The sequence below is a fragment of the Chaetodon trifascialis genome, chromosome 20 (genome assembly GCF_039877785.1).
Source record: "Chaetodon trifascialis isolate fChaTrf1 chromosome 20, fChaTrf1.hap1, whole genome shotgun sequence".
Classification (NCBI taxonomy): domain Eukaryota; kingdom Metazoa; phylum Chordata; class Actinopteri; order Chaetodontiformes; family Chaetodontidae; genus Chaetodon; species Chaetodon trifascialis.
In genome coordinates this window covers 16,787,190-16,801,196 of record NC_092075.1, presented here as the reverse complement: position 1 = coordinate 16,801,196, position 14,007 = coordinate 16,787,190, and the positions used below count along the sequence as shown (strand labels likewise).

The following is a 14,007-nucleotide window of genomic DNA, read 5'->3' as shown; positions in this document are numbered from 1 at the left end:
GTGTGCTGTTATGCACATCAGCACTAGAGTTAGCACAGTTCTTACCTCAGGAGCATCTTGCAGGCTCGACAGTTGGTGTTCTTATCAAATGTGTGCATTTGGAAGTTATGCTGATTGGCTGTGGCTCTCTCTGGCTTGATGTTGGACCTGGAAGTAAATAATAATGAATGAGGGGATCTGATTGGGCAAGACAGGCTGTTTTTGTGATGATGTTGCTTGATTTTTCTGGCATTTAATTCGCTGGATTAGCCAAAAGCAGACATTCCCATCTGGTTATCTTATCATTTCAATTCAAATATCACAGTCTAAAATTGCATATACTACAATAGAAGATGTCGCCGACCCTGCCATGTGATCATACTTACATGGCCATGTCAAACTGCTCCATCCACTTCCTCTTTGTCTCCTCAGTTTTACAAAAGAACTGGAAGCCCTGCTTCCCTTGTAGGTGGATCAGGTAGAAACCATAAGACCACTGGAGAGAAAATGTGAATGAGGAACAGATGGTAGAGAGATATGTGGATGACAATGACAGATAAAGGCAAAGAGGCTTGGTGATACCTGTGTTTCCAAATAAATATGTCCAAAAACATACAGTAAATATGATCAAATTGAGTTCAGAACTAAAAGATGCTCCACATGCTTTAGCGATGCATCCGACCAAAAGCCGGAAGGCCAGTCAAAGAGCCTCTGGGTGCACATGCAATCACGGCATGAGGCCAAAAAACACCACTGCCAAAAACAGGCCACCATGAGAAGATGAGTTAAAAAAAGGGGTCACTTGAGCTTACCATTTTTCCACTCGACTGGTAAGCATGCAAAAAGAAAGACACCAGAGAAAGACCCAGTTACACATGCAAACATGGAAAGACACATGCAGATTCAAAACAAAAAAGCCATGTTAGACCGGTGGTGCAATGCACTGCAGTACATTTTCATGAATCCTAAATGGCCTTCGTTGCATTTACATGGTCTTTCAAGCATGGACGAGCAAAATGCATGTCTGACACTTCAACGCATTACTCATAAATTCCATCTCTGAAATTATCGTCATCAAGGTCCTTCAGCTCAAGGGCAACATTTGCAGTGATTACAGATGTATCATCACCTGCACTTTACAAAGCTGCCTTTACAAAGACCTCACTGAATGAACCTGCTCCTTCAAAACAAAACACGGTTCTTACCTTTTTCATGTCTCTGTTGTTCATGGGGTCGTCCGACATTTTATACGACTGCAGTTCAATAATCTCTTTGAGCTCATAGCTATAGCCTTTCCTCTTGCAGACAATGACCACTTTATCAAACAGGAATATATACCTGAAGACATACACACACATTCATTGGTAATTTCATGATGAGCATTTGTTATTATTGGCACTGGATGACTGATTTTCTCATATGCTTTGGGCAGTTTTTCTGCAGAGTTTGGACTCACCGGTCCTGTTTTGTTCTGTTAACGATGGAGCACACCTTCAGCTCTCCGTCTATCTTTGGCCTCCCGTACTCCTCCAGTTTCACCTGCTGCTTAGGTCACAAGGACACCCAGAATGTCAATCCATGGCATACTATAACTTCTAAATATAAGGAGAAACCTTCAATAATTCAGCTCCACTTCAAATCGATATATAATCAATGATGCAACTCAACCAATACTCAAACATGTACAATGAATTAACCCAGTGACTATTTGCACCTCAGTAGGGAAGAATAGAAGGAGAGAGGTCAGCGGAGTGAGAGTGGAAGTGAAAGAAGAGACAAAGAAATGACAGCATACATAACTTCTCTTCGTGTTCTGCAAGACAAAATGATTTATTGGGGACGGCATAAAAGCGGAGGATCATGACAAGTGGCGGAAGCATGACGCCAGTGTTCTTAGCAGAGGAAATAAAATGTGGACATGTTAAAGAATGGGTTACTGCTCTGTGATGCTCAGTGACTAATCACAGTGACAAACTTTCAATTCCAGCCTGGTGATAACATTAGTTCTGGAGCATTAGCTTTTAGATATAAAAACTGACTCCTACAAAGATGTCAAATCTGGCATTATAAATGACAATAGAAGGCGGAAAACTGGATTATAAATGATACAAGGTTAACAAAAAACGCATGTATAATATTTTATTTACTGAATGATGGAGTTAAACTTCACTGGTGGCAGGTGCCAATGCAGGAAGATGATTCTTAATACCAAAAAAGAAAGTATGAAGCACCTGAAAATGTGGTTCAGATGTCAAAAATAACAGCAATAGGTTGACATTTGGGAGAAAGATGACAAAACTGCTCTCAGGCTGTATCTGTCCCAGCAACCTCCCAGTGACGACGGGCCCCTGGGAAGTTAATGTCGCCTGCCAAAACATGACATAACCCCTTGCACACTTAATAGAGCCAGGCTAGCTGTTTCCACTCTTTGTCATCTGAGTCTGTTTCATATATTGCTCATGTTGGTTCAAGGAAATACCTGACATCACCTTTTTCCAGCTCCTTCCTCTTCAGTGAAAAGAGCACGGATAAAAATACAACACAAGTGAAATAACTTGGGCAAAGTAGGATCCCATCACTAATGGTAAGATTAGGGCCTTTAAGCAGGGATTTAGTGGAAAGGATCTTGGAAAAAAAATTCTCTTCCAGATGAAAAAGAAGTGACAAAGAACTTCACGGTACTTACAAGATTTTCTATTGAGCTTTGGAATTCGCTGATTTTCTTCAGTGTCTCATTGTCCCTCTTGACTTCATTGATGTACATGGCCAGGTCCTGACGGAGCAAGGCAAACATTCTTTCAGCCCTCAACTGGAAATCTTTCTGACATCTGTCACATCACTGTAGATCTATAGCCCTTAGAGCCACAGTGGCTGGATGAAACAAAGTACACTGCTTTGGCCTCGAGCACTGGGGAGTTATTATGTCATATTTTTTTAAAGAGCACTCATGAACGCACACACAAGCACATGTGCAACACAGACCTGCATCGCCTCCAGAGCCTCCTTGAGTTGTTGTCTCTCTGGTCGGTCAGCTGAGTGACTCAAAAGTTCCTGTGGATGGATTATTATTATTATCATTATGTCAAAGATAATCCAGATTAGATGTCTTATAATTTACACTAACTTCATCAGAGCAGCAACAAACAACTTTAGACACAAAATCTGAACAAACACAGTGTGTTTTTCGGAACTTGTGTGACAATATAATAGTGAGAGGGGGTTGTTCTGAGAGATGTATAGTTGCTCTTTGCTGTGACTGATTCTGTGGCTCATGTTTGAGATGAGCACCAGTAACAGCAAAATACATGAAAATAAAAAAGGAAGTCGGAGAGTTTACCAACTAGCCTCCAGGTCTGACTGTTCTTTATGGCAAAGGGATAATGTTAAATGTTTCATCCCATGTAAAGCATGTTGTCCTCCACAAGGCCAGTCAATAGCAAATATGTTGCATTGTTTTGATCTGTGACTGCATCCTCCACTGGTTTACTGAAGTCATTTATAATGTGCTGTACAGCAGTGGTGAGACACAGTGTGTTTCCAGAGGAGAAAGAGAAACGAGTCATCAAATCTTTTATCGTTTTTTAATTGAAAAATTAAATTGGGTCAGCTGTCCAACCGACTGGCAAATACAATCAGCAGTGTCCTAAAAATCATAAGTGACAGAGAATGTTTTATTGTCGCCACGCAGCTGCTGGACTTCCCATTTGCAGCACATTTTTACGCTGCACAGTCAGAGGTATAACCATCATTTCAACTTGCTTTTTCAGTTTTATTTATTTATTTCTCTGATATTTTCTCATTTGTACCAATTTGTAATGTGCAACAGAGCTGCTAATGGCAGATTTTGACTTGTCATAGCAGGGAAAGGAGACGTGGAATTACGATACAATGCATAACACCCGAGCCTAGGAACTGGAAAACCTAAAAGGGATGCAGCCATTCTTTGAAAGCATTCTTTACTGGTGCTCTTTAATGGTGCTCTTCTTACCATAATAAATCCCTGCTCCCCTGCACTGTAGTTCCTGTCATTGTAAACTCTTTCACATGCGAGCAATGAGCTTCACCAGAGGGCGTAACACTGGGGATACTATCTCCATCAGTTCCACCCTCACTGTGCAGGCACCATGAACAGTCATTCATGCAGAGACAAGGACATTGTCCCTCACTGGCTTCCCACCAGCAGTAGCACCAGCACAACCAAGAGGAGTGCTGCTACTGGGCCCCATTTTACTTAATTGAATTTATTTTTATCCGACTGACCTGCTGACTCAGCATATCTTTTTCAATACCGTGCTCTGTTGCTTTTGCACAATTGAGAGTGGCCAGTAGCAACATGCTGACATGAAACTCAACTTCAGATGAAAAATATGATTAGGAGTTCATAAAAAAACACGGCAAAATTCATCAAATATTCAAACCCTGTGTGAGGAGACTTACTTTCGAGATGACTGTGCTGAATTCACTTTATTTAGAGTGCAGCTTTAGTGCATGAAAGATGGAGCAAGGAGAGTATTCACACCATGACCAAACACTACTGTGACGATATCTATTGAAAATTGAGTGGAGAGCTGCTCTAAGGCATGACTGGACACACACACACACACAAAAGCGGGACTTGTCAATGTGAAATGCCCCAAGGCCACAGCATACAGCAGTGTTTTACTGCAAAGCTGTGGGAGGCAGTGAAATGGGGTGCATTTAATCTGATTAGTGCACGCTTGATTTGACCTCAGTGCCTTGCTCCTGACTCCTGCAGGGGTTCGATTCAAGCTAATAGAGAAGTCGCAGCGGCCTCTGTGCACTCCTATAATCACCTGGCGCAAACACTCGCCACCACCCCAGTCCATTACGCACGGCATCATAAACTCATATGCTCATCCATAATTGAGATGCAAAGTCAATTAATCATGGCGAATGTTACAGTGGGCAGCTTGTTTTATACATGAAGAGCCAGAGAGCTCCAGGGAGAAATGTCAGTTGCGATGGGAGTGGTCTGATATTTGCATATCAGGCGAAGCAGCATCAGTGCAGGGCTGCAATTCATGATATAGCTATTATTTCTTATCAAGAGCTGAAAAACTGAAAAGACTTCTGTGCATGTGAAATGAACTAAACAAAAGCTGCAAGTGCACACATTTGAGAGGCATAAATCCAACAAATGTTTGCTATGTTTATTTGATAAATTACTTAAAATGATGAATTATTCATTAAAATAAATTGCATTTCTATCAATCAACTGAATTATTAACAGACTAATAATTCCAGCACTTGGATGGACGAGGTGACAGTGGATGTACAGACTGCTTATAAAATTGAAGCAACGAAAAACTTTTTTCTTTCAACCATAAACATGTATATAGGACTTTTATTAATATGTTCTCAGTGTTACCACACAAGACCAAGGGTGTTGATAAGCTGTTATACTGAGAAACACTGGCACAAAACCTCACCTTTAACTGAATTAGCGGTAGCTTCTATTTGTGAAAAGAAGAAAAAAAAAAAAAAACTCAATATACTGTATATTTCAACCAGATAAAACCACCCACACACCCACACACATAACCACAATATGAAAACCACACACAAGACAAGCTGCAGTCGAAAAAAGGGCAAAATAGTTGGTACCCAAATTTCTGGTGGAGTGGTTGCAAAAACAACAACCACGACTTCATGTGGAAAGGCTAAAAGTCTGGAAAATTGTGACAGAAATGGGGAGAAAAAGAAACAGAGGAACGACTGTCGCCAATGAAAGATCACTGACTGGAATAGACAGACTTGATGCAGGATGTTGCCAAGATTACAGCAGAAATGAATCATCATCTCAGTGATGACATATCAACAAAATATGAATTTCACAATGCTGGTTATTGCAGCATGCCTGCTATTTACAGTCTGAGTCTCAGTCTAACAAACAAAAATGAATATTCTGGCATGTGAAGAAGTAAACCTCAACTTTCGACTGTTCAAAAGTTTGAGTTTTGGTTAATCATCTTCTGCCTTCCTATAGTTGGAAATGTTTACATTTTGAGAAAGCCACCAAAGCCGTTTACCCACAATGGATCTACGGTACAACGCTGTACAATCATGGTGATGACGAGGTCAAATGAGTCATGAAAACTGTGTTTAAACATGACAGTTCCTGACGCCGTGTCAGGCAGAAAATGATAGCTTGTATCCTTTAAACAGCACATCTGTTCATGTAATGTAAGTACTCCAAGAGTTCCATTTGTTTTATGAAAGAGGCAGCTGGCCTATTTTTGGACATTATGTTCTGAAGGGTCTGTTTATTCACCACAGAAGTGCAGGAGTCCATAAAAGCCCGGATGAAAATTGACAATCATTGCTTTACCAATAAACTGCTAAACGTCCCACTTCTGGCAGAGCTCTGGAGTTATGAGGAGGCTGCAAAGTGGACACCGGTGCAGGAGAAGTTTGACAAGTTACTATGAATGTGGTGGTGCTTTTGTGCTGCAGTGAAAGTGGGCCACCATTCAGATACATGGTAAGTTGTGTGAATCCGAGCCGACTACAGCTTCGTCCATGAAGAAGCAAGCTACAGACTTTTCAGAGCCACCTTTGAAGTGTACAGGGAGTGAGGGTTTCATATTTAGAAGATGGAAAGGAAAGTGTGAAATAGCAGTTTCCATTCCATCTGCTTCAATCATCACAGTGATGAAGACTTGCTTTCTTTAAGCCCGATCAAACATCCAACCTCAGACATTCAAAGAGCTGCAGAGCATTCAAAGACGGACTGAATCTGTTATAAGAGCAAATTATTGTCCTAATTAGGTGCTCTGCTTTGATAGTTGTTTCCTTGACTTCACCTTCCCTCTGTAGGAGGAAGTTGTGTAAAAATGACTTTATTGTAGGTTTTCCAGCTGCGACATGCCTCCTACCTTCAGTAGTAGGTGATACTTCAGCACCCTCTGCATGGGAACCACCAGAAGATCCTGCAGCTTGAACTTCCCTTCCTGCACTTTCATGGTACATTCCTGTGGAACGATGACACACGGGGCAGGGCAGTTATGACACGTTGCATAATGCAGCATTGCACATTTCCCACCAACAGGCATTCATTCATTGCTCCATAATTCATTGTGTCTTGTCGCACTGCTGTGATTGCTGCCACACATTCACGGGGCATTCCAGGAGCAACAACGAGGCCAGTTTATTCTTCCGGGGCACTGAAGCTCTGGTTGTGCCAGCCGTTTGTGATGCAGTTACCCTGCATGCTGACTGGGAAATTCTTCAGACTAATGAATACATGTCTATTAACTCTGCACTCACTCTTTTGTGTAGGCGTTTGTGTAGGCGTGACTTCATTCAGTTTCTAGAACTGTGCAGTAACAGAGACACTTTACCCCTCTTTCAAAATAAGCTTTCTGTGTGAAACTACAGTAAGAGGCTGTTTTATTATTCTGTTACAAACCGCTTCTGTTTTGAGAGGGAGCATCTCAGTGTCAACTCCCCGGGCTGTAATCACCTAATGTTTTTTGCCAACAGCTCCCAGAGGAATTTCTCTGGCCATTACTCCCTCTATTTCAGGAGGGTTAGCCTTCTTTTATAATCAGCCTTGACTCTTCTAAAGAATCCTGGAGGAGAGCAGATCAGAGATAGAGTGGCACACAAACAGGGAGGTCTTGCTGCCAAAGGGGACTCGTCCAGATTTAAGCCATAAAAGTAATACAACTTTTTCTTTTTAAAACTCAAGCAACTACAAGATAAATGAGCCACCCAAGAAACCCTTTGAAGACAGTCACTACAGATCCACTCTACTCTTAACACTATAGACAGGGTAATGTTGAATTACGTTCATTATAACAGAATATTATGAATTGAACAGCTCTGAGGGCCCATTTGAAAATGACATTATTTGCATTATTCTCAGTTTGTCCATGACAATGGCAATTTTGAACCACTTTTCTGAATTTATTGAAGTCATTATTTATTCAGTGTCGCCATTTATTCAACCGTGAGTTTCACTTTCACACTTGTGTAATGATTTTGAAAGAAATGTCCGACTGTAATATTTCAGTGGCACATTTGCATAATTACTTATAGAATATGGTTGTATTATTTCAGAAGTTAGCCGCCTTGCTTGAAAGTTTTCATTTTTTGTTTGTACAACTTAAAATAAAACAACACACTACATTCAGAAGCATATTACATTTTATCAACTTCTTCCAGTTAGATAGTTGTATTTGAATGTGGTGCTGACACAACTTAAGTGCTAGATAAGCTTATAAATCTACATTATGACGACTAAGGCTGCACGTAATAACTAGTTCACAGTTGATTAACCTGTTGTTTATTGTCTTGATTAATCAGTTCAATCCAATCTTCAAATAGCTTGGTTTATCAAATCAATGTCATCTGTTTGGGGTGAGTGAAGGACATTACCTCTACTTTAATCTTGACGTCCTCTCGTGTTGCTATTAACTCATCCAGTGTCTTCTGGGCGTTCTCCATGTGGCTGCAGTACTGACCATAGATCAACAACCTAAAGGACACAATTTAACAACAGCTGTTAATCTCAATACGCTGTCACAGCTTGATGTCCTTCAGGGGATGTACAGTAGAGAGCAAACAAAACATTCTGACAAAGTAAACACTACAAATAACTGTAGATAAATGCTTGGTCATGGCTCCTTCTGCCAGGTCTGTTCACAATGTGCCCCAAAAAGACAAACCACATTCAAATTTGGTGACACTCACATTATGTCAGAAGACTGGACAGTCATGTGGGCACAAACCACACACCTATGTATCATCATGAACACACCTCTAATAATCCTCTAAAAGCTCTCTATGACTCCAAGCACATTTCTTTCTAAAAGAAAGAAAACTGTAAAAGCAATCTGAGCAAAGATCCAAGCTGGTCTATCAATCTAAAGTATTGAAAAGACGAGTGTAACCGCAGTCTCTCGCTTGTTGATTACATTTTATTTTTAAGCCGTTAGCCACATTCTTTCCCCACAAGAGCCTCTGCCGCTGAACATGTCTTACAAATGTTCCATCTCTAAACAATGAAAGATTAATGACACTTAAGAGAACTCCACGGCTGAGATTTTTATTCAGATACACTCCCATTCTCTGCAAGTAGGGGGACATTTGAAGACATGTGGGCTCATGAAAGCTGTTCACAGCCTAGGGTATGGTGAAAATCCAAAAATGAGGCTTAATAAGGACTAATTAGGCTCTTCTTCATTTTCAAAATGTTGGAAATGTATCATATCTTTGTAAAAACATACAGAAAAAGGAGATCCACAATTAGCTATGAACTGGTTAGTGTCTTAGCGCCTTTAGGCAATGAACCGTACATTAATATCAAGATTAATAAAACAATTTGAGAGGTCAGCCTCAGAGTCATTTGGCACTAAAGGGGGCAGATAAATTAATATGTGAATACATGTATTATGATTAGGAATATATGTGAATACCATGAATAAGTAATGACTGGATTCTGATCCCCGGGCAATATTTGGAGGGTCGGCATCCTCCTGCCAATAAGCTGTAATCACAGAGCACTAATGAAAGACTGTGCTTTATATCAGCTGCTTTGCAGAGTTCCTCTTATCAGCGTGTGAGGAAAAAAATCTCTTAATTTCAAGCAGTGAGGATATGAGAGCTGTGTTCATTAGATATTACAATGGGACCCTGACACAGATCTGTGGGTTCAGCTGGGAAGAAGTTCAAAGTCATCTTGCCCGGAGGATGCCAGTGCATGTGGCACACATTCCTCTCGCTCACTCATTGAGTCAAAGTAGGGCATTGGCACGGCTGGTGTAAGGCTAACCCCCCCACCCCTGTAGAGTTGGCACTCTGGTCTCTTAATCTGAATCTTGAGTGGGGCGAGGCGCTGCAGAGAGCTGGCACCCCGAAGTCTAATCAAGCCTCTGACAGATCTGTGATGCAGACTAGAGCGGTGCTGCAAACAGACCAACCAGGGAAAGTTTGTGTGACAGAGCGGTGGTGGAACAAGAGGGAATGAAACATGATTCCTACTCTCCACTTCACACAAAGACACCTATATGTTATGGGCTTAATTCAAAGTTTCACAGACATAAGACTCACTGTTTTTGATATATTCTCACTGACAAATTCCCATAAAGCGGCATATCAGTTTAGATTGATTTTCACTGTATGGCTATGGTGTAACCACACATTCTGGTAAAATACTCCCCCAAAATATATAGAAGAAAATATGTTAATTATGTCCTCCTTTTATGAGCCATGCCAACAGATCTGAATTATTGCCATCTTTTACAGACAATGTGTGCCACTGACAAGTTGTACTCTTGGATGTTAGCGTGGTGTGTACAACACAACAGAGGCAAACAAGGCAGGCAGAAAGAGGACTGAATGCAGGTTCAAGGTGAGCACCAAGACATAGTATTACTCAAACAACACTCGCATAACAACATGGCAGCATGTTGTGGGCAGATAACACTGAGTTTTCCAGCTACAAGCAGCAGAGGCAGGCTGTTAACTGCTGCGTTACAAGCCACATAATCAGAGCCATGAATGAAGTGCTGCGATGAGATTAAACGGTCAGTTGCCTGTGGGGAAAATTCGGTTAGAGTGACAATTGGAAGTGATATTCAACAAAGTAAAATGTAAACAATTTAATCGCATACTGTAACTAGACCATAAGAAACTCTGGAAAAGCCAGAAGTTGTGTCCTTGCAACAAACAAAACCTTCCACTAAAGGAAAATGAAGCTAACAGTAGAGGAAATCCAAATATTGTGCTGATTATGTAACAAATTATCAATGTATCACTTAGTCAATCTATCATTTAGTCAACTGAAAAAATGATTTATAACGATTTATATCATATTTCACACAAAAATTTACAGGATCCAGCTTCCGAAATGTGAATATTTTAAAATGATTACAGATGACTACATCATTTCTGCTTTCTAAAATGTGGAGGCTGTAAAACTGTGATTTGGTGTCATGTGTTTCCAAGGTGGAACTCAGAACACTGAACGAAAACCTTCCTCTTGAAAGCAGCATTTCTGTCACACCCATTATTCAGTTGATCGTTCTCAGCTCCACCACTGATGATCACTGGAGCTTAACTAGAACCCAGGAGAACTTTTGACTACATGCCCCCTGCAGTGAGGCTCCTGCCCTGGTTAAAGTGGCCCTGGGCTAACAAGACCCTGATTAAGACTTGATCCACACTCGAGAAGACAGCTCCCCTCAAGCTCCCACCCCTTCAGGACAGCAGAGTGATTGAGATTAATGGGTCCTTGATCAATTATAAGACAGCAGGCGGACTGTGCGGCACGGATCCAGAGGCACCCATCATATAAGTTATCAGGACACAATGTGACATGAAGGTCTTCTTTTAAGAAGCTGCTCTTTGACAGGAATGCAGAGGGCTCAAGCTTCTGATTTGAATGTAGGAATCTGAGCAGCAAGACTGTGTGATGTGGTAAAGATGAACAAAATAAGGCTGTTTCAAGTTTCACGCTTTTATTTGTGACTAAATATATCTCTACATTATGCAGTGAAATGCTTATTGCTCCCCGTGTTTGGTAAATATGCTATTAAAAAAAAATACAATAACACTGTAATATATCTAATAAAGATCAGAATATTGTGCAAATATTAAATGTGGTATAGATATTAAAGGTGGGGAAGGGTGGAGGCAGTAGCACTTCACTGACCACAACAGTTGGAATCAAATCCGTTATGATTCTACAGACCTTTGTCTTGCACCTCCTGGTGTAAATGTCTTACAGGATGGAGAGTGCTCCCCCCAGTCGTACATTCAGCCAACTGTACTACTCTTTGCAGGACCTTGTGGTCCTGATGGGTGCTGCTGTCATACCAGAGGGGAGGTGTAGGGACATCCTGAATTTTGGCAGACGTGACAGGTGATAAAGGTGCTGCAAAGCCTCTTCGTTCAGGGTGTTTGTGTGGACAGATCCTGTCAGGTCCTCAGTGATGTCTCCCAGCAGACCCTCGCTTCCTGATCAGTGATCAGGCCAACCACAGCTGTTTCATCAGTAAACTTTATTATCGTGTTGGGTCAGAGGCGGCCACATAGTTGCATGTACAGGGAGTCGAGGGCAGGGCTCAGAAAGCAGCCTTGTGGTCCTCCCATCTTGAGGGTGTATGATTTGTCATTCATTCAGGCCAGTCTGGCGGGCAATCTTGGGTACAGGAACAATGGATTTTTTTTGAGGAATGTGGGGACAACAGTCTGGGCCAGGGAGAGTTCAAAGATGGTTGTAAATACCAGTGCTGGATGGTCAGCACAGACCTTGAGATGCTGTCTGGTCCTGGTGCCTTCTGGGTGTTTACCTCCTAAAAGCTCTCCTCATGTTGTGGTCTGAGGGCATGATTGCATCTGGGGTGTTTACTTCTGCTGTGTGGGGCCTGTAGGCTAATGCTAGCATTGTTAGCACACACAGGAATGATTTAGTTCATCTGCCAGACAGGCATCACCACTCACCATGGGGAGTTTTTTCCCTCTTTGGGCTGTTACTGTCTTTGTCCTTGCCACATGCTTCTCATGTCTGACTGCTGGAACTGGGACTCCACTTTGTCCCTGTAACGCCTCATAGCCTTTTCCACCGCTGTCTGCAGGTCGTGGGATGCTCTCTTGAATTCCTCCATATTCCTAGAAGCCAGCCCTGAGCTGAATGCAGCAGTTCACCCTTTCAGTAGAGCACAAACAGATCCACCCATGGTTTCTGAATAGGGAAGGTTTTAAGCATGACTGTAGGCTCTGAGTCTTCCACAGTTTACAGATAAGCAGCTACTTCTGAGAAATGTTCAAGAAAAGGACGTGTTGTGCAATGTCTGAAGGCTAGATATAATGGAGCTTGTTTGTATGCTCATTTATATTCAGCAACACGTGGCCTTAATAGGGAAAATTTCCTCAAAGGGAGAGTTTCTCTCAGCAATGGCAAAAGCTAAGTGAATGAAAATGATTAAAAAACTGATTTGTTTGCTCATCTGGCTGAGCTTAAAAGAAGGCCATCCTTTAGTGTGTGTGTGTGTGTGTGTGTGTGTGTGTGTGTGTGTGTGTGTGTGTGTGTGTGGGCTTTTGAGTACATGTCTTTTCATTTGTACCACTGTGTGCCAGGAGCAAGCAGCTCACTCTTCACTGCCTGGGGATCAATTTCTGACGTTCAGGCGCATGTCCAACCGGACAGCCAGCACCACAACACTGTAACAAGGGGCCTTATTACCTCTTTAGCCTCTTAAATATTATGGTTTTGGCTATGTGTCACATTCACTGTACAGTTCGGTCTCAGTGCTCCCATTAACCTCACTTCCAAGAGCAGGCAGCTGTTGTCAGCAAACAAGGTCTGATAATCCCACTGTACACTACCTGTTCAGCAATTGGGAGGCATACAGAGTTAGCGAGTAACTGGTGAAGAAAGAGGAGCATTTAGCAGCTAAATGGCCAGATGTTGTTGTCAAGCGATGGTGGAAAATGAATAGCAGCAAAAATTAGAGTGTATATTGGAGTCATCCAGTGCAAACACACCTCTTAGTGAATGCTAACGTTGCTATGTTTCATCCGGATATTTGAAATTAGAAAATTAGAAATTTGCTCTTCGCTCACCGCCAGGTAGGGCGCAGAGGCGCTGAGCGGAGGCGGCGGAGCTCAGGTATACGTCATCAACAAGTGCGAGCGATTCACCGTTGCTAGGCAACGTAAGTACTTCCTCTCACTCCGGAAAGCTAATGTTGTTTGTAAATTATTACACACAATGTATCTGAGTTTGTCGCAAACGTTAGCATTGTATTTAGCTTAACGGTAGCTCGTAAACGCCGCCTATTCACAAACCTGGTAGCCCGATCTGACTACTGACATTTCGCCATGCAATACTCTTCCTGCCGGGATCGTGATATGTTTTTAAAGTTGTATTGTATTAAGTTGTATTATTCAGGGAACTCAGAAACACACAGAATAAGTTTTTCCTCCATTTCTCTCCCTCCTCTGTTTGTATGTGTCGCTTTTGGTTACGTCACACAGAGCTGTTATCTCATTGGTTGCGCT

The 14,007-nt window shown here is 41.8% G+C and overlaps 1 protein-coding gene across 9 annotated transcripts in view; it reads right to left on the bottom strand.

Annotated features, from left to right (window-relative positions):
* vav2 (vav 2 guanine nucleotide exchange factor) overlaps positions 1 to 14,007 on the bottom strand; it is a 196,972-nt gene that overhangs the window by 17,171 nt on the left and 165,794 nt on the right. For 3 of the 9 annotated variants that reach the window (XM_070989069.1, XM_070989071.1, XM_070989074.1), the window contains exons 9-17: positions 8,380 to 8,479; positions 6,876 to 6,971; positions 2,962 to 3,030; positions 2,666 to 2,752; positions 1,436 to 1,524; positions 1,185 to 1,317; positions 792 to 806; positions 366 to 475; positions 46 to 147 (exon numbers count right to left, since the gene is read on the bottom strand). In XM_070989069.1, coding sequence (XP_070845170.1) covers positions 46 to 147; positions 366 to 475; positions 792 to 806; positions 1,185 to 1,317; positions 1,436 to 1,524; positions 2,666 to 2,752; positions 2,962 to 3,030; positions 6,876 to 6,971; positions 8,380 to 8,479 — 801 coding nt within the window. The remainder of the gene's footprint in view (positions 1 to 45; positions 148 to 365; positions 476 to 791; positions 807 to 1,184; positions 1,318 to 1,435; positions 1,525 to 2,665; positions 2,753 to 2,961; positions 3,031 to 6,875; positions 6,972 to 8,379; positions 8,480 to 14,007) is intronic. The other 6 variants (XM_070989073.1, XM_070989075.1, XM_070989077.1 and 3 more) reach the window with 3 other exon arrangements.